At 34.5% G+C, this 21,336-nt stretch overlaps 1 protein-coding gene across 1 annotated transcript in view; it reads left to right on the top strand.

Moving 5' to 3' along the window:
* Positions 1 to 943: 943 nt before the first annotated feature.
* The window catches only part of LOC127832502 (uncharacterized), a 54,064-nt gene continuing 33,671 nt past the window's right edge, over positions 944 to 21,336 (top strand). The window contains exons 1-3 of the mRNA XM_052358005.1: positions 944 to 1,053; positions 15,368 to 15,480; positions 18,601 to 18,700. Of these exons, the coding sequence (XP_052213965.1) occupies positions 1,021 to 1,053; positions 15,368 to 15,480; positions 18,601 to 18,700 (246 nt within the window). The 5' untranslated portion in view covers positions 944 to 1,020. The remainder of the gene's footprint in view (positions 1,054 to 15,367; positions 15,481 to 18,600; positions 18,701 to 21,336) is intronic.

Below are 21,336 nucleotides of genomic sequence, written 5' to 3'. Positions count from 1 at the left end.
TTAATTTTGTCAAATGAATAACGACGTTGCATTTGTTACGTGTTTCAAGTTCATCAATTGTATTATAATTTACGGGGACGTATTAACAGTATGATAAAACAATTTAAAAAATCATTGTCATAGCTTCGAAAACAAATGTTTAATTTCTACAGTATGTAAACTCTTATGTATTACAAATATTCTTTAAAAAACAAACACTTAATATAAGGATTTTTAAAGTGTACTAACAATATTTTTTTAAATTTAAGATAGTATTTTACACTTTTGAAATGAGCTAATGTGTTTTAGTCGTGCTCTGGGAAAACCGGGCTTAATGCGTGTGCTGAAAGTTTCGTCACATATTAGCCTCTGCAGTCCGCACATGCTTATCTGGAACATAATTCTGCGCTTAAACTAAGAAACGAAACATCCAAAAAAATCACCGTTTTACCAAAGCAAACTTTTTTAACTTCATATTTTCTTTTAAGAAATTAAATTCCCCTGTCACCTACCTTACAGGACAAATAGATAAAATCCGACTATATAACTTCTTGAATATAAACGAAAAAAGAAATTAAAATAAGTAAGCACAATAACTGTTATAAAATTGTAACTGTGACTTTTGACGTTCATCAAAGCAGTGGTGTACATTTGGCTTGTTCCGTATATACATTGCTCACCAGCAAACCCCGAAGCATTTTACAGGCTAACGGTCAAGATGTAAAAATTAATGGTCTAACCTTTGTACATGTATATTGAAACAAAATGACGTTTATTTCTTAATTTTAATGTGAAATAAGGAAAAGCCTCAAGGCGAGCTCAATTAATCTTTATTAATGTATGTAGCAAATATGAATTTCATGTACAATTTGAATGATGATGATGATGCAATAAATCGTCTGCTGATCCAGAGTGAGGAATCATCATATTATTATACTGTAATGTAACCGGTAAAGAGATTTCACCGTACCATGATAAAGGAAATGACGTAATTTGGCGTCCATTGTTACGAGACAAGTTATTTGCCAAACATCATCAAACATGATTATTTACGTCGAAAGCAAAGCTTTCCCGGTATAGTTTTTAAGCTGCCATTATCCATTACTTTTGATCAAGGCGACATGAATGTATTGTAGTTTTGTTATTTAACTTTTGGCAAATTGCCTAATTCCCAAAGTTTTTCATGGGTATTTAAGGTTCATGGGAGGGATAAAATTCATTATGGTGGACGAACCAGTTATCGAACACCTAAGAAATTACGTTAAATTACCTTAAAATTGAAACACTTAAAATGACAAAAACATTTTGTTTTAACAAATGACTAACAGTTCAATCATTGAATGATTTATCTGTAAAGTTTTCCAGCAAACTACCTTCAAGAATTCATAACAATGATTCCCTGATTATTGTCACCTCTAGCAGACAAAACAAAATGGCGGCCGATGTAAACATGACCTATTACCTGACACTTCATAAATACTACTCCAGTATATACAAAGTCACATAACTATCACGTGACCCGGACTCGGCGAAAAAATCTGCGTCTGCTGCAATCAAAATTGCAAACGGAAATATGCTTTTTGGTGTGTAAATGCATGTTTTGATAAATGCATTCAAAAAGTAATAGCAAAAAACACACAAAACGGTGTATATAACAATAAATGCTTTCCTTTAACCTGTTTTCGGCGCATTTGTTTCAAGCTTAGTAGGCAAGTAGGTCATGGACTTCATGTGCGACCATTTGTTTATCAATGTGACGTCATGCACACTTTTGTGCATGTGCATACAGAACCAAATCAAAACGTCCGATAATAGGTGCTGTTCGATAACAGGTACTTACACGATAAAACTTCTTCGATTTGGTTTTTCTTCATTCAATGTGGTACAATATGGTCAAACTATATATCATTTTAAAGGTAAAGACGGATAGAATAACAAACACATTTTTTACATTCAATATTTTTTTGCTTTATTCATATTTTTTGTTTAAAACCAATACATTTTTACACTAACTTACAAAATCTCAATCTAAAGTTAGGAAGGATATGCACTACCGTAAGTTGAATAAATACAAAGCTATATACATATACAAGGTCAAGTGAGCAACGTTTCACAGAAAATTATTGTCAGAAAACAACAAATTAGTTATTATTCAACTGCATATTTTGGATAATTTTCCTAAACAAAGTTCTAAAAATAACTAAACTGAACTACTTTTTAAAAATCCAGGTATGGTGGATAATAATTCCTTCCTGAACAACTACTGTCCTTGTACCGTTTTGAATAATGTTTTCCTTTTGGCAAATCAAATTTTTTTATACATTTGTATATCGATTCCTTCTACCCATTTTGAAAGCGTGGCACTCGCTGTGCTCCGTAGAAAAAACAAATCGGTCGAAATCACGTGAAGTAGTAAGAAAACCTGTTATGTGTATACACATACCTGAGAAAACACATCATTATTTTGACAGTTGGGACGCGACTAGTAAAACAACTGTTAACATTAATCAGGAAGAGATCGTGCTTAATAACAGATATGATCACACAGAGATATAATCACTTACCCCATTTCAAATATTTTCCAGCTAAAAATTTTCCCCCACACGTCTTTTTTCATTGTATTTGTATTGTTTTTCTGGAGCCGAAGTGCATTTCACATAATATCCATCCGACTTCCGTTGTTTTCACTTTCGTTATTAAAAACTCCGTTTAAAAGAATTATTTTTACATTAAGGTTGTTGAAGCGAATTATAATTATATATTATCAATAAAATAGTATATAGTGATGAATTGAACGGAGTTTCGTATCGATCTTTCTGTCAGTCTATAAGCGTACTATTTTGTGCGCAATAATACAAGTACATGTCACATGTGATTCGACAACAATTGTAAACATTGGTGAAATGCTTCTTACAAAGTTATTTTTTTTGAGTGTTTATGAGGTCTGATCATGCAGTTTGCACACATCAACGGATAGATTACAATCCAATGCATTTGTCATCGTCAACCGTTTGGAAAGTCAATTAGGCGATGAGTGAGTTTTTAGCATGTTTCTTTCAATTTTATTAATTTAAAAACGGCTGCCCCCATCGTCATGAAATGACATGTGTTCGAGTTTTGATATTTCTAGATATGTAATTTGTTTTTACTATTTAAGCGTAACTTGCCCTCATCAATGTCGATATTATTAACTAGTTATATAATTTTCCGCCGAAATACGTTGAATAAACATCATTCAGATTTTTGAAAATAATGTCTATTTTTGTGTTAAAATCGCTTTGTATTTTGATTGATTTTGTCGATGGTATGAGACTTTGCTGCACAAAATTGGTAGCAGTTTGAAGGAAAACCATCCTTTTCAGCAAATATGTAAACATTTTCAATGTGGCACTCTTCGTTTAGTAGTGCTGCAACAATACGCCAAAAACCGTATTGCAATATATTGTCAGTTCAAAAACCTGTATTGCAATATATCGCAATATATTGCTAACTTTACCAGAATTATAACTCGCCAATTACCCGATAATCCCGTATATTCCAGTTTTAAAGCAAATTCTGGTAAATATTTACTATAAATGTGCTCAAGAATAACAAGGAACACAAACATTTGCAAATTTTCTTAAGTATCAAAAACATTATGGCATTTGTTACTATTTAAAGATGTGATGAAATAACGTCCAACCGGGACGTTTTTGTTTTCACTCAACACGCGTAATTCGCCTGACGTGATCTTCCCGTTTTTATACAACACAAAATACACCCATACTTTCCATGCGACGTTCTACATGTTTGCATAATTTTCGCGCGCTTTTTATTGAGACAAAGGATTAAGCACTTTTTATTTGATGCTATTTTTTTATTGTCGCGTAAGCATTAAAATTTGGAAGCGTGTTTCCGAAACATTTACAGTTGTGCGCAATTAATTTAACGATAATCTGTACAAAAGCATCCAACGAATGCTCCCATGTAACAATGCTACTCGGTTAAATACACTTTTTAGAATGCTATTTTTACGTAAAAATTTATTTACACCGCTTTGCTTTGTTTACCTTTATATCGTTATTTCGGATGGCTTTTCTGGACGAAATGTGAATGAATTTTTGTAAAATTTTCGTACCGGTATGATGAAAATCGTATCGCAATACAATATGCGGATTGCGTATTGCGATATATACCGATATACCGGTATATTGTTGCAGCACTATCGTTTAGTCAAATTTGAGTTCAATGCTAGCGGTCTCACATTTTTCAAACCGAAGCCTCTACATGAACCATTATCGTCGCGTACGTTGATTTTGACGTAAGGGTATTTTCGACGATCACACATTTTTTCGGTGTAAATACACGTGTTTCACATGCTCGGCGTAAGTCACATGTTACTTTATTTGCAAACACTCAGTTCATTCAACTGATGGCATGAGTTAATTGATATTGACAATAAAAACGATAAATAAAGGTCCTCAAACGCTAAAGGACCTGAATGTAAACAAAGTTGGTGGTCCTAATGAAGTTCTTAACAGAGTTCTCCAGACAATGGAACTAGCCCCAGCTATCATCGCTATCTTCCAGCAATCCATCAACTCTGGAAAACTGCCCAAACATTGGAGGGATGCCAACGTGGCACCAGTCTGCAAGAAGGGAGACCGTCACGCAGCGGAGAATTACCATCCTGTTTCCCTTACCAGTGTCACCTCCAAACTTCTCTAGCACATCTTCTGCCACCACATATTAAACCACCTTGAAAAACACAAAGTCCTCGCCTTGCTGAATAAGGATTCCGCTCTGTGTATTAATCCTGCGAAACCCAACTTATAGTAACTACTCACAAACTCCTTAACTATTACAACCAAAATAAACAAGTCGATACCATCTTTCTGGACTTCAGCAAGGCCTTCAACATGGTCCCACATAGACATTTGCTACTGAAGCTTGAGAAGTACGGAATCGGAGGTAACCATCTCTCCTGGATATCAAACTGCCTCACCCGCCGAGAAATGTGTGTGGTTGTTGATGGGGAGAAGTCTTAACGAGTACCAGTTGGCTCTGGAGTTCCTCAAGGGACAGTGCTGGGACTGTTGTTATTCCTGTCAGTGTGCCACATAAACAACCTTCCAGAGAGGGCGAAGTCACAGATACAACTTTTTGCAGATTACTGTCTTCTGTGCAAACCTATTACATCATTTAAAGACCATGAAATTCTCCAGAAGGACCTAGACAATCTTCAGAAATGGGCCAACGACTGGGGAATGGAATTCAATGCAAAGACATGCTACCTTTTTAGTTCTAAACACAAATCCAGTCTTTCCAGTGCTCCTAGTTTTTCCTACTTTTACAAGTTTTTCCTAGTATTTTTTTAAGTCTCCTACTTTTTCCTAGTTTTTACAAAAAGCTCCTAGTTCTCCTAGTTTTTCCAGTGACTAGTCTTAAAATTCTGTATTGGGCTACACAATTTTTTGGTTTTGTTAATTTAAAGTCAACTGGATATGTATTCATGTTTTCAAAGTGTTTTCAATATATTTGGGTTTGCTGTAGGTATGCATTAAAGGGATCTTTTCACGCTTTGGTAAATTGACAAAATTGAAAAAAGTTGTTTCAGATTCGCAAATGTTCGTTTTAGTTATGATATTTGTGAGGAAACAGTAATACTGAACATTTACCATGGTCTAATATAGCCATTATATGCATCTTTTGACGATTTTAAAGGGGCCTTTTCACAGATTTTGGCATTTTTTAACTTATTCATTAAATGCTTTATATTGATAAATGTAAACATTGGATCGTAAAAGCTCCAGTAAAAAATCAAGAAAAAAAATAAAAAAAGGAAAAGAACATTGCCCGGAGCAGGTTTCGAACCAGTGACCCTTGGAGTCCTGCCAGAGTCCTGAAGTAAAAACGCTTTAGCCTACTGAGCTATTCCGCCGAGTACACATTCTTGACGTATTTTATACCTTATATAAGCAATCTTCGTAGTTTCACAAAATTTAACGACAAAAACAGAACTCTCCAAATTATTCAATCGTTTCGCGTTGCAACGCTTTATAATTTTTAGGTTTTAAAATCGCCAAAAGATGCATATAATGGCTATATTAGAGCATGGTTAATGTTCAGTATTACTGTTTCCTCACAAATATCATAACTAAAACGAAAACTTACGAATCTGAAACAACTTTTTTCAATTTTGTCAATTTACCAAAGCGTGAAAAGATCCCTTTAAAACCTAAAAATTATTAAGCGTTGCAACGCGAAACGATTGAATAATTTGGAGAGTTCTGTTTTTGTCGTTAAATTTTGTGAAACTACGAAGATTGCTTATATAAGGTATAAAATACGTCAAATATGTGTACTCGGCGGAATAGCTCAGTAGGCTAAAGCGTTTTTACTTCAGGACTCTGGCAGGACTCCAGGGGTCACTGGTTCGAAACCTGGTCCGGGCAATGTTCTTTTCCTTTTTTTAATTTCATTCTTGATTTTTTACTGGAGCTTTTACGATCCAATGTTTACATTTATTGATATAAAGCATTTAATGAATAAGTTAAAAAATGCCAAAATCTGTGAAAAGGCCCCTTTAATGGTTTATTTTCCTTGATATATTTGCTTGGCTAGAAAAGATAGACAATATAAATCACAATCCCCTGTCAAAATGGTGTAAGGCAGATTCTGGGACCTGCTTTGCAGTGTATTGCTTTTTGTGTTGTAAAAGCATATCCTGTTAAAATTCTGGCCTGTCTCAGTTACTGGGCCATGCAGATGGATCAAAGCATAAGCAGTCGGTGAAAGTATGCAATGATAAAGGCCAGACGCAGCTATTTAAATCATGTGTACCAGGAGGCAGTCAACAAGGAGGTGGTGATACTGAAAAGGAGGGGCAAACTGTCTTCCTAAAGCCTTTATCAGTAAGTGATCATATAGCAAAAGCAGATGCATTATATATGGGCAATGCAAATAGCATCATGTGGATATTCCTACTTATAATGTGATGGAATTAGCGACCTGTTCAAGGCGATGTTTCCTGGAACATTTTCTGAACAATTCACAATGAGCAAATATAAGGTGTCATAATTAATATCAGATGGTCTTGGTCCTTATTTTAGAAGGGATATTGTGAAAAAGATACAAGTATCAAAGAGTCCATTTACAATACAATTTGATGAAACAGGAAATGCACAGGACAAAAAGCAATGTGATGAACTTGTTAGATTTTGGCATGAGCAGAAGGGGAAAAGTTAGTACAATGTTCCTGAAAGCCTTATGTCAGACATGCTAAAAGCGAAATGGTCAGCAGATCAACCTGCACATACCTATGGAGGAGGTTAATAAAGACTATATTAAAAAAAGAAAAAGAAAAAATGAAATGGTCAGCAATGCCTTGATTGAGACATTGGGTGAAAAGAGTATGAACTGCCAATGGAGCAGCTTGTAGCTTTGTGAAGTGATGTGCCGAATGTAAATAAAAACCATCTGAAGAAAAATGTTGATAACCATAAGAAATCATTGGGGTTACCAGGACTCACTCCATTTCTGCCATGCACACTACATAAAGTGCACAATGCATTTAGAAAAGGCCTAAATGCATATGGAGATGATGCAGAACAGCTGGCCATTGATATCTGTCAGTGGTATGGAGATGATGCAGAACAGCTGGCCATTGATATCTGTCAGTGGTATGGAGATGATGCAGAACAGCTGGCCATTGATATCTGTCAGTGGTATGGAGATGATGCAGAACAGCTGGCCATTGATATCTGTCAGTGGTATGGAGATGATGCAGAACAGCTGGCCATTGATATCTGTCAGTGGTTTAAGTCCCACATCAGCCAACGAGAGGACTGTATGTTGACATTGGAAGACCTGGGACTGGATGAAGAAATGTTTGTCCACCATGATAAATGCCGTTGGCTGACACTTATACCAGCTCTTTAATTTATTGGAAAGCACTGCGAAGCACTGTGCAAGTACTTCTTGTAAGATCTGCCCCACAAAAGTAAAGAAAATCATATGTATGTTCAGATGAAAAAGAATTCCAGGTACTGTATCTAAGAATTTGTCAGCTGCTCTCTGGAAAAGAATGCAAGGCACAAATACAGTTTTTGGTGAGTGTAGGGCCACTGTTTAAACCATTTCTAAAACAATTCCAGAAACAGGCACCACTCATTCATCTCCTGTATTCTGACATGTCTGACCTCTTGAAGTCATATTTGCTGAGATTCATCAAGTACAGTAAAACTGCGATAACTCGAGGAAACACGGGACTGACCTCGATGCTCGAGTAATCGCAGGTTTCGAGTAATCCATGGTATTATTTGTTTTCACTGTCTCGGTTTATGATGCTTAACTCTGACCGCAAACGCTTTATTTACATGTAAGAAGGTGCTAGAGAAAGAAAAGGCTTTGTAAAAATAGCTTAAGGTTACAGTATAATAAACTAAACAATAAGGATGATCGTAAATTCATTTAATTTAACAACATACATACAAAACACATATAATCAAAAATATTCAATCAATATTCAATGTACATGTAGCATATTTAAAATAGAACACAAGGTACGTACATGCACATGAAAAATTATCTGATACGCTCTGTTTTATACCATACATTTTATCATAATTATCGATTGCTGGTAATTATTTAATTATCATTAAAACTGTGTAGCTTTGATATGCATTTTAAAGGATGACAATTTGCAGTGTTTCTCAAACTGCGACTAACTTCACACCTAATCGAGCGCCTTTTGTCTGCTTGATTGCGCTGTTTTCACAACTCGAGTATTTTAAGCACCGACCAGACGAGAAAGTGTCCTCGAATAATTGCCAGTTAATTAGGTGTGAAATGCCTTTCAGGGACCGGCACACATCCTCCAGTTATCGAAAATCGCATGTTTGAGTTATTGCAGGTATTTTTATATAGAAATTAAAGGAAAATGCTAGGGAGTTCCTTAAATGCTCGAGTTATCGCCAGTTTTCGAGAAATCGCCAGCTCGAGTTATTGCAATTCTACTGTATGATGTTGTAGGGGAAAAACATAGAAGCAAGCTATAAACTATTGATGTACATGACAGCAAGATCTTGGTCCATACTGATAAATTGGAAATTGGTGTAGACACACAAGAAACATTTTCCCATAATGACCCAGGAAAACAGTCAACTAAAAAAATTGATATGGTGAAATTCTACCAAGCAGTATCAAGTGACTTTCAAACAAATTTAAGCTTCCTCTACATTATACAGTGGTGTGAGCGGTTCAGTGCTATCATCCAGAAGTTCATTACCAGGAGAGCTCACAAACAATGATCAATGCACGAGCTATGCATGGCATTGCCAACTATTGATGATATGGAGGTCATAAAAGTCACAGATGAGTAGAAGATGTAAAGGTCTGAGACCTTAAAAAACTACAAGATATACAAAGACAAATGGCTTGTAAGGATTGATTGCTATTGGAAATATGTTTTGAACATCAAGATTTGTTATGATATTATACCTAGTTTTTTCATAAACTCTTCTAGTTTTTTCCTATTTTTGTTTCAGAACACTCCTAGTTTTCTCCTAGTTTTTTGTTAGGGCCTGCTGGAAAGCCTGCAAATCAAGTTTCTTCTACAACATCGAAATCCTCAAAAGAGTTCAAGTTAACCCCTTCCTTGGTATAGCTATCAGAAGACATGGAATGGAAAACATAGATAACCAATATTACATAACGAGCCAACTCCACTCTTGGATTCCTCAGAAGAAACCTCAGACACTGCCCTCTTAACTGCAGAAGAAACGCCTACCTAGCACTTGTCTGGTCCAAACTTGAATACGCCAGTGTCATGAGATCCATTCCACCAATCAGACATATAGTGCAATTCTTGTCCGGGCTATTTCTCAGCAACTAATGACTGGAATTCAATGAAACTTTATGGGAAGCTTCACTACCAAGAGGAGATGTGCATATTATCAGCCGGTTCTGTTCGAATGATTTTTCCCAGAGTTATGGCCCTTTGAAATTTTCCATTGTACATATATTGCAATTCTTGTCCGGGCTATTTCTCAGCAACTTATGACGGGAATTCAATTAAACTTTATGGGAAGCTTCACTACCAACAGGAGATGTGCATATTATCAGCCGGTTCTGGTCGGATGATTTTTCACAGAGTTATGGCCCTTTGAAATTTTCCATTGTACATATAGTGCAATTCTTGTCCGAGCTATTTCTCAGCAATTTATCACGGGAATTCAACGAAACTTCATGGGAAGCTTCACTACCAACAGGAGATGTGCATATTATCAGCCGGTTATGGTCGGATGATTTTTCACAGAGTTATGGCCCTTTGAAATTTTCTATAAACTGTACATAAAGTGCAATTCTTGTCCGGGCTATTTCTCCCCAAATACTCACTGGACTACAATGAACCTTTATGGGAAGTATAACTACCTTGAGGAGATGTGCATGTTATTTGTGGGTTCTGGTTAGATGGTTTATTTAGAGAGTTATGGCCCTTTGAAATTTTTAAGTTGCTAAACCATCCATCGTATTATTTTGTCCAAAGTTATGCCCCTCAAGACGTTTCCTTTAATCTGAATATATAGTGCAATATTGTGACAAAAAAAAACTTTGGGGAGCATCACCCCCCTCCGACGGTTTCTTGTGTTCAGAAGCTCTAGTCGCGCGATTGCATTCTCTTCTGATATGAAAAATCAGCTCGGCGGGCTGATATCATTTATATTGGCCCGCTAGATACGAATAACGGCCCGCTTGAGAAGTCATTTTGTTACTATTTATAGTAACGATATGTGATATTGTGAATTCTCAAACTATTGTAACTTTCAAAACCAGTGTATTCCAACGTCAATAGTGTCAAATTGCGTACTCATTTCTGTCGACAAGCCACAATTGGTATCTTCGATGTAACTATCCAGATCAAGAAATAAACAAACTCATATTCGTACACAATCATAAGTTTTCATCCATTTAACTTAACCATAAAATATTCCAACTCATCATTTAACTTTACATATTTTTTTAATTAATCAAAATGTTGTTATTTTGTCTGTTTAAAACACATAACATTCCAGGTTTGCGCAGTGAGTGATATTCGTTTTCTTTACAAGTAAACAAACTTGAATTTGTAAACAGTTGTTGTTTTTGTAAATTTGTGTTGGTTATATAATTATTTTGAATAACCAAAAATAATTTTTGTTTAATTTTGCATTGCAATGAGAATTAATCAATGGAAGCCTTACACCGTCGAAAATACCCCACACAAGAGTAATTATTAATCTGATTACAATTGTTCATATTTTATATATGATAAAAGTTTTACTTAATTTGCTAAAGCAAAAGGTTACTTGATTGCATTGTATGGTAGTTAATAAATCTATGTATTGTATGGTAGTTAATAAATCTATGTATTGTATGGTAATTAATAAATCTATGTATTGTATGGTAGTTAATAAATCTATGTATTGTATGGTAGTTAATAAATCTATGTATTGTATGGTAGTTAATAAATCTATGTATTGTATGGTAGTTAATAAATCTATGTATTGTATGGTAGTTAATAAATCTATGTATTTTATGGTAGTTAATAAATCTATGTATTGTATGGTAGTTAATAAATCTATGTTTTGTATGGTAGTTAATAAATCTATGTATTGTATGGTAGTTAATAAATCTATGTATTGTATGGTAGTTAATAAATCTATGTATTGTATGGTAGCTAATAAATCTATGTATTGTATGGTAGTTAATAAATCTATGTATTGTATGGTAGTTAATAAATCTATGTATTGTATGGTAGTTAATAAATCTATGGATTGTATGGTAGTTAATAAATCTATCTAATACTCCCTTTTTTACTGAATTGTGAAAATACAATATCTGCAAAATCTGAACAATTACAAATCTTTGTTGAACTTGGAGTACTAAAATTAAAAGAAATGTAAACCAAGTTATTAAATGGAAATCATTAATCATAAATAAGTTTTTAGGCTTAATTAATATTGAGAAAAGAGGCAATTAACTAAAATGTTCACAAGAAAAGTCATGACAGCTCACGCTAAAAAGACCACCTAGACATCAAGGTATCAAGATAATGTCAGGTCATTAATGTATATGGTAGGTTCTTGTCTAGTCATGGGGTCTTTTTGAGTCTTGGGTAGAGAAATTTTGTGTAATCCCTTGATAGAACATTCGCACATGATGCAGTTTTTCACGGAAAAATGTTATTTCACAGTCACCATTGTTTTGCTGATAAAAAATGCAACAAAAACAGATGAATATTGTAATTCATCATAAAATCGATACGGTACTTTCCTATCAAATTTATCCTCTTTTATGTATTGTTCATATAGTGAGTCGTTAATGTATGAATATTTTCCATGTTCCATCCTCTGTTGACAATGTCAGTTTTCAGGCTATTTATACAGTAGCATTCAAATCTTGAAATTGGGACATATAAGAATCCATGGCTCAAGAAGACACCATACTTTCAAGATGGTGATTTGACAATATCAACACAATTGATTATTTTGATATTTAGAAACAATTAACCTTTGGAAAAAACAACAAGTTTTAAAGACAAAAGAATAATAATAATTTCATAATGATTCATGGTCATACATCTATAAAATAACTGTGATTTAACATCTTTAGGAACATTACCCACAACTCCATTTAAATGTTTTCAATAAACAAGTAATTTAGCAAAACATCTAACAAGCTGTTAGATCTTATGTCAACAAAATTTGATGTATTTTTCTTCAACCTAAGGAATTCAGAGCTGGCTAAAGCTGTTATCATAAACTTATTCATTTACAGAAAAAACAACATATGTATACAATTTTTATTGCAATGATTATCTATGTATCGTACAGTGACCTTTTATGGAAAGGGACTTAATATCAACGATTTTGTTAACCAGATTTTCCGGAGGAAAAAACTGGTGATTAGATTGGTGAATGTCGGCGGGTGGGCGGAACAAGCTTGTCCGGGCCATAACTTTGTCGTTCATTGTGAGATTTTAAAATCATTTGGCACATTTGTTCATTATCATTAGAGGGTGTGTTGAGTGAAAGAATTACGTCAATATCTCCAAGGTCAAGGTCACACTTCGAGTTCAAAGGTCAAAAATGGCCATAAATGAGCTTGTCTGGGCCATAGCTTTGTCATTTATTGTGAGATTTTAAAATCATTTGGCACATTTATGTTCATTATCATTGGACGGTGTGTCGCAAGAAAGAATTACGTCAATATCTCCAAGGTCAAGGTCGCCACGACTAAATATAATTTATTTTGAAACAAGGGGGGTAACTATGAACAATCAGTTCAGTTTTAGTTGTCTCCCTTTATTAGACTTTTTTTTCAAATTGAAAACCTGGTTTTGTGACAATTTTGTCCCTTATTTACATTAAGACTCTTTTGTTATGACGTCACACCAATGCGCTCTGAGTATTTTGTTTCACAAACATAACTACGATTCAAAATAAATACAAATACAACAAAAATGAGGAAAAAAGGTATCATTGCATTTCAAAATCTTATTTAAAATAAAATGATCAAAATGTATATCCATATTCTATGAATTTTATTGGTCCTCTTCATTAAATTTCCACATAAATTGCTAAGTGGAGCAGAAGACTGCACTAGCGTAAACAAAAATTGTCTTTTATTTTATGTATTTCCCCAAAAAATACTTTCACTTTCTCCAGATTTTCAGAAAATGTTGCATGAAATCTAGCATAAGAACTGTGTGCACATAACCCGTCATGTGATATATGCATGTTAAGTGGGATTAGCCCTGTTTCAATTTGACGTTTATTTAATCAAATCTTATAATAGTTACATATATATGCAGAAATTTATTTGATACTTTAAACAAATTCTTAAGTTTAGTTGGCCTAAAACCTATTGCAATCGAGTACTTTTCTTTTCGGTGTGATGTCAGGATAACTGCATGTAGGTTACTCAGACTAGTAATCATTTCTATTGCAGTGTGCGTGATTTACCCTTTGCATGCTGGGAAATTTGTCGTCTGCTAAAATGTCGACTGCTGAATTTCTAAAATTAGCATTTTCTTTGATTTTTTTCAAAGAATACTATCAGAATAGCAAACAGTTTGGATCCTGATGAGACGCCATGTTCTGTGGCGTCTCATCTGGATCCAAACTGTTTGCAAAGACCTTCAAAGTTCGGTTCCAGCACTGAAAGAGTTAAAGCCACACAACTTATTTGGCATATAGTAAATTTAAGTATGAATAAGAAACATTATTTTATCCATGCCAGCGTTTGTCGAAATGGACGTATACGTCTAAAAATCCTACTTTCTAGATTAGAATAATACAGCGCAGTATGCAGTTTGCTAGAAACATTATCGTTTGTAACATTATTTATTATCTATTTAAAATAAATCATTATGGTTTGGTACTCAAGTATTATACATTTATCATTTATGAATAAAATAACAGCTTATTTATTGATGACATAATATAAAAGGAAAGTTGTATCGATGCATTAATTAAACCAGAGAGTAGCTTGTGCATGTATTCTGGTTTATGTTTACAGACCAAAATATATAGAATCTTTGCCAATTATGTAGCCAGGGCTTAATTTTTCCTTCTTGGAGAATGGCAGTTGCATATATGATGGCCATGTCACAATTTTGACATGAACATTTTACAAATCAAACAGCGCCACATTATACTTGACAAAATCGCCATTTTTAAATGTGAAAATTGAACTTTTTTGGCTCAAAACTGTCGAACACGACCATTTTTAAATTAAAAATTAAAATGTGTTTCAATATTTTACATATAAAGCAAGATATTGACAATGGTTAGGCTTTCTTATGGTTTGAGGTAGAGTTTACCAGGAATTTTGTTGATCTAGATGTAAGTGGTTATTTGTTTAAAGAAAAAGGGTCCAAACTATGAAAATATTATTTTAACGCATTATTAAAAGACATTTTATTATGATGCAAGTACTAATGATGCTTTAAATATACTAATTCTTAACCTGAATTCAACAATTTGTATAAGTTTGCAACTCGTTTTTTTCACAATTTCCAGAAGTGAATGACTCATTTTTTTCACAATTTTGAAAAAAAGCCCTGGAATCCATTGGCTATTATGGCCACTTATAACACTAACATAGTTCATTAAAAAGTACTAGCAAATTCATGGCAAAAGTGACATTTATTAGATTAAATTCAAAGGCTTATTTTCCTCCATTGTTTTTATTAATTTGTGTTTTTTGTCACATAATAAAAAAATCTCCATTTCGGTACAGGTCCTAACTTGTTCTGCTAAATCCATTAAAAATGATTTTTAAAAGACAAGAACGTATACTACTTGGACCTTTCCTTAGACATAACTAAGTTTACAGTTTAAACTTGAACACATTTACATTTCAGTACAAGTCCTTCGTTACTGTGGTACAACCAGGGGACAGGGTTGCTAGAGTGCGAGCCCAGATGCTGCACATTCTCTATGAGATTGGACGGGAACAGTATCAATTTCGTCTCAGGTAATTTTGTTGTATTAAGTAAAAAAAGGGGTTCCAGACATAAATGAGCCACACTGTGGGAAAGCGGGCTTTAATGCTTGTACCTAAAGTGTCATCCCAGATTAGGATGTGCAGTAAGCACAGTAATGCATGTACGTAAAGTGTCATCCCAGATAAGGATGTGCAGTAAGCACAGTAATGCATGTACGTAAAGTGTCATCCCAGATAAGGATGTGCAGTAAGCACAGTAATGCTTGTACCTAAAGTGTCATCCCAGATTAGGATGTGCAGTAAGCACAGTAATGCATGTACATAAAGTGTCATCCCAGATTAGGATGTGCAGTAAGCACAGTTATGCATGTACGTAAAGTGTCATCCCAGATTAGGATGTGCAGTAAGCACAGTAATGCATGTACCTAAAGTGTCATCCCAGATTAGGATGTGCAGTAAGCACAGTAATGCATGTACGTAAAGTGTCATCCCAGATTAGGATGTGCAGTAAGCACAGTAATGCATGTACGTAAAGTGTCATCCCAGATTAGGATGTGCAGTAAGCACAGTAAAACATTTACGTAAAGTGTCATCCCAGATTAGGATGTGCAGTAAGCACAGTAATGCCTGTACATAAAGTGTCATCCCAGATAAGGATGTGCAGTAAGCACAGTAATGCATGTACGTAAAGTGTCATCCCAGATTAGGATGTGCAGTAAGCACAGTAATGCATGTATGTAAAGTGTCATCCCAGATTAGGATGTGCAGTAAGCACAGTAATGCATGTACATAAAGTGTCATCCCAGATTAGGATGTGCAGTAAGCACAGTTATGCATGTACGTAAAGTGTCATCCCAGATTAGGATGTGCAGTAAGCACAGTAATGCATGTACGTAAAGTGTCATCCCAGATTAGGATGTGCAGTAAGCACAGTTATGCATGTACGTAAAGTGTCATCCCAGATTAGGATGTGCAGTAAGCACAGTAATGCATGTACATAAAGTGTCATCCCAGATTAGGATGTGCAGTAAGCACAGTTATGCATGTACGTAAAGTGTCATCCCAGATAAGGATGTGCAGTAAGCACAGTTATGCATGTACATAAAGTGTCATCCCAGATTAGGATGTGCAGTAAGCACAGTAATGCATGTACATAAAGTGTCATCCCAGATTAGGATGTGCAGTAAGCACAGTAATGTATGTACGTAAAGTGTCATCCCAGATTAGGATGTGCAGTAAGCACAGTTATGCATGTACGTAAAGTGTCATCCCAGATAAGGATGTGCAGTAAGCACAGGCTAATCAGGGACAACACTTTCCATCTAAACTTGTTTGTTTGCTAAGAAAAGACTTCCTTTAAAGAAAAATACCTTAAAACCATAAAGTGGCACGCCTCGTTAACTTGTGAAATCTGCACAGGCTAATTTTGAAAAACACTTTACAGACTTTTATTAAGCCCAATTTTCCAAGAGCAAGACCCAATTATTATTTATCGCTTGTCTTTCCAAATGATATCAGTTATGTTCTGCCTTCATGTAGCTTGTGTTCCATAAATTAATAACTCTAAGTTTACAGACACTTTAAAATAAATAATTTTGTTCATGTCCAAAAATTTAGATACGAAAAATATTCAAAAATAATAGGTGTCTCAAAATTTAGACACACAAATTATGGTGTCCGAAAATTATAATTATATTGAAATAAAAACAATGAATCAATATACAATAAATTTACCGTGATTTTCTCTTGTTTTTCTGCTTCGAAATGAATACAATTTAAAGATTTGCTAACTCTTGCCTGATATGATAGAACCAAAAAGTAAAAACATATAATAATCTGCTTCCTTCTGTTTCAAATGCTGTTTGGTAAATCAATAGTTTTCTATGGGTATACATGGTTATTTACCAAATTGTGCAAATGTAATGGTCAGTGCACTCAGGCATGCATCTGCCAGGTTTTATGACCTTAATGTAAAAATCTATGCTCGAAGTGCGACAAGATATGTGAAAACAGGGCCGAAGTCTATAGAATAGCGCTGTAAAATATACTGTCCGAAAATTAAGAGACATAATTTATGGACAAAAACCTGTATGTCAGAAAATTAAGAGTCACAAAATTGTTTTTGCTAAAAAAAGAGGGTGTCCGAAAACTTTAAGTGTCCGAAAAGTTAGAGTAATTGCGGTAATTATGTACATGGGCTTTCTCATCAGCACCCAATGTACTCAAAACTGCTATCGAAAATAAAGTTGGGATAATTTATTTCTGTGTCCAATCTACATGGAAATATAACCAATCAAGTAAAAAGGCAACAATCTGTTATTTAAACAGTAACATGCAGGCAGTGTTTTCTTCATAATGTTTACTGTTTTTTTGCTTTTTATAATTGTTTGATATTTGCTGTTAACCTATCAAATGGTCGCTGTTAAATGTAAGACTAAAATTATTTAAGAAGTATATCAATGAAAGGTGTTATTTAAAAATGTTATTAGTTGGCTAATAAATATTTGTGAGAGCAAGATTTGGGTCTGCCAGTTTTTCCAGGTAAATAAGGTACCCGTAGTGACTGCAAAATATATTTTATGGGCATCAACAATGAGTGGCAAGTCGAAATGTGGTAACAAAAAAATCAGGTTTACTCTTGTTGCATAAACTTTTCCCACACAGAAGAAAAGTGAAAATAGCTATGTGCAAACAGCATAAAACCAGAACAGCTTAAGAGTTACTCGCAGTCTGTTCAGGTTTTATGCTGTTTGCTGCTCATCAATATCTTAGGGTTGGAATTGAAGCCTTTGAAACTTAAATCCAGTAAGAAAGGTCTATAATTCAATTTTAATTTGTAAGGGACCACAAATGTGTGAAAACGTATCTAAGTGGTAAAGGGTTAAGGCTTGCTCTTATACACTATTAATATAAAGACTTCAAGGGCCTCTTATACACTATTAATATGAAGACTTCAAGGGCCTCATATGTTAGTGTAAATGTATCAGAGATAAATATCAACAATCATATCAGTTACGTACTTTAATGCTTTGTTGTGAAATCACTTTCAACATTAAATACATTTTTATTTGATTTAACATGTCGGTTTATTTAAAAATGCTGTAAAACTTATCCAGTGCTAAGTATACATCACATGCTGTATGCTTTTAGATACAATGGCCAGTACCTGCGCGATGCTTTCAGGCTGGAGGAATACAACATTGAGGCCAATGCCGTGATCAAAATGGTTCCATTATCTGACCAAAAAGATGTAAGGCCGTGTTTTAACCCTTTTCATGCTGGGAAATTTGTAGTCTGCTAAAATTTTGTCTGCTTAATTTCTAAAATAAGCATTTTCTTTGATTTTTTTTTCAAAGAATACTATCGGAATAGCAAACAGTTTGGATCCAGATGAGACGCCACGTTTTGTGGCGTCTCATCTGGATCCAAACTGTTTGCAAAGGCCTTCATAATTTGGTTCCAGCACTGAAAGAGTTAATATTCCTTGGTGTTCTAAGCTTAATTCAGCGAAGATTATTTATGTTAAGACCATTTATAACATGTTATCCTTGGAAAATATACACTCCTACCCTTTTACTGTATATCTATTTTTTGTAAGTCATGTGAGAGAAACTTTCAGATGCTAGTTTTCTGAATTGCTTAATACATTATAATCAAATCAAATATATTTATAGGTTGAGTACTTTTAGTGTAGATATGGTTTACGGTTAATAGATATACTGGGAAGTGTTCGTAAATTGGCCCATGTGAGTTTTATATGCTCTTTAAGAGCTTTTGTGGTTGCCTTTTGTCTGTCGTGCATTGTGCGGCATGCCACGTCAACAGCAAGCCTTGTTTACACTTGTTAACAATCTAGAGGCCACATATATATATATAGTGTCCGATCTTCCTGAAATTTGTTCAGAAGATTTGTGCCGATGATATCTTGGACAAGTTTGAAAATGGTCCCGGTTGTTTAAAAAAACATGGCCGCCAGGGTTCATTTTTCCTTATATGACAATAGTAAAACCTTTTTAACACTCAAGAGGCCACATTTATTGACCGATTATCATGAAACTTGGGCACAAGATTTGTACAAATGATATCTTGGATGAGTTCGAAATTTGGTTACTGTTGCTTGAAAAACATGGCCACCAGGAGGCAGAGTTCCAGATAAGGATTTAGTCTAAAGGGTATTTTACCCCCTGATATTATTGTTAAAGGGTATTTTACTCCTTTGAATCAGCCATGAAGGGTATTTAGGAATATTTTAGGGGTTTTTTCCATTTCCATAGAAAACTGGCATAGTATGCGGCGTGTTTCATCTAAATAGTATTATTTGTTATTAAAAAATGCAAACAGAATACATTTTACACGAACATCATTTCGCAATTAAACTAAGTTATTGCACTGCTTGAACCATTTAAAATAAAGACACACTACTTGTGGTCTACATGTACGTAAGTTAAGTATAAACTTCTTCAACAATGAGATTGCTTTAAATTATTTTAACAATTCAAGAAGCTTCATATTAAGATTGATCTCTATTATTATATACAGTTACTTCCTGCAGGAGTGGCTGTTTGCTTGAAACGTCCCTTTTTCTAACCTTGAACACGATGGGCTGCCATTTGAATTACAAGGTTCCTTTGTTTGACTTACTATTGATTCAAAGGTTTATTTACACTAAACACTCAACTGGATTATTGGTTAAACCGGTTAAACACTTTAATCGATCAAAGACACATCCCAATATTTGTACTGCATGATGTTACATACTGGGACAACTTTCAAAGCATTTTTAGCTCATCTATCTTTTGAAAATAAATTATGAGCTATTGTCATCATCTTGGCGTCGGCGTCCGGTTAAGTTTTGCGTTAAGGTCCACTTTTCTCAGAAAGTATCAATGCTATTGCATTCAAACTTGGTACACTTACTTACTATCATGAGGGGACTGAGCAGCCAAAGTTAGATAACTCTGGCGTGCATTTTGATAGAATTATGTGACCTTTTTATACTTTGAAAATAGAAAATTTTGGTTAAGTTTTGTGTTAAAGTCCATTTTATTCCTTAAGTATCAAAGCTATTGCTTTCATACTTGCAACACTAACTAACTATCATAAGGGGACTGTGCAGGCAAAGTTATGTAACTCTTACTGGCATTTTGACAGAATTATGTGCCCTTTTTATACTTAGAAAATTGAAAATTTGGTTAAGTTTTGTGTTTAGGTCCACTTTTTCCTACAGTATCAAAGCTATTGCTTTCATACTTGCAACACTTATTAACTATCATAAGGGGACTGTGCAGGCAAAGTGATGTAACTCTGACTGGCATTTGGACGGAATTATGGGCCCTTTATACTAAGAAAATTTAAAATTTGGTTAAGTTTTGTGTTTTGGTCCACTTTACCCCTAAAGTATCATAGATATTGCTTTCATACTTGGAACACTCGCAAACTATCATAAAGGTACAGTAAAAGGACAAGTTGTATAACTCTGGTTGTCATTTTTATGGAATTATGGCCCGTTTTTGACTTAGTAACTTTGAATATATGGTTAAATTTTGTGTTTCGATCCACTTTACTTCTAAAGTATCAAGGCTATTGCTTTCAAACTTCAAATACTTTCATGCTATCATGAGGTTACTGTACCTGGCAAGTTGAATTTTACCTTGACCTTTGAATGACCTTGACTCTCAAGGTCAAATTATTAAATTTTGCTAAAATTGCCATAACTTCTTTATTTATGATAGGATTTGATTGATACTTTGACAAAACTACTCTTACCTGACATACCACAATAGACTCCACCCAAACCATCCCCCGTGCCCTCCCCCCCCCTCCTAACGGTTAAAAAACACAAATATTTTTATTTTTTTATTTTTGAAATACCGTCCAACCATCGCA

The sequence above is a fragment of the Dreissena polymorpha genome, chromosome 5, assembly GCF_020536995.1.
Source record: "Dreissena polymorpha isolate Duluth1 chromosome 5, UMN_Dpol_1.0, whole genome shotgun sequence".
NCBI lineage: Eukaryota > Metazoa > Mollusca > Bivalvia > Myida > Dreissenidae > Dreissena > Dreissena polymorpha.
The sequence above is the reverse complement of the archived record's forward strand: the minus strand, read 5'-3'. Positions and strand labels throughout refer to the sequence as shown.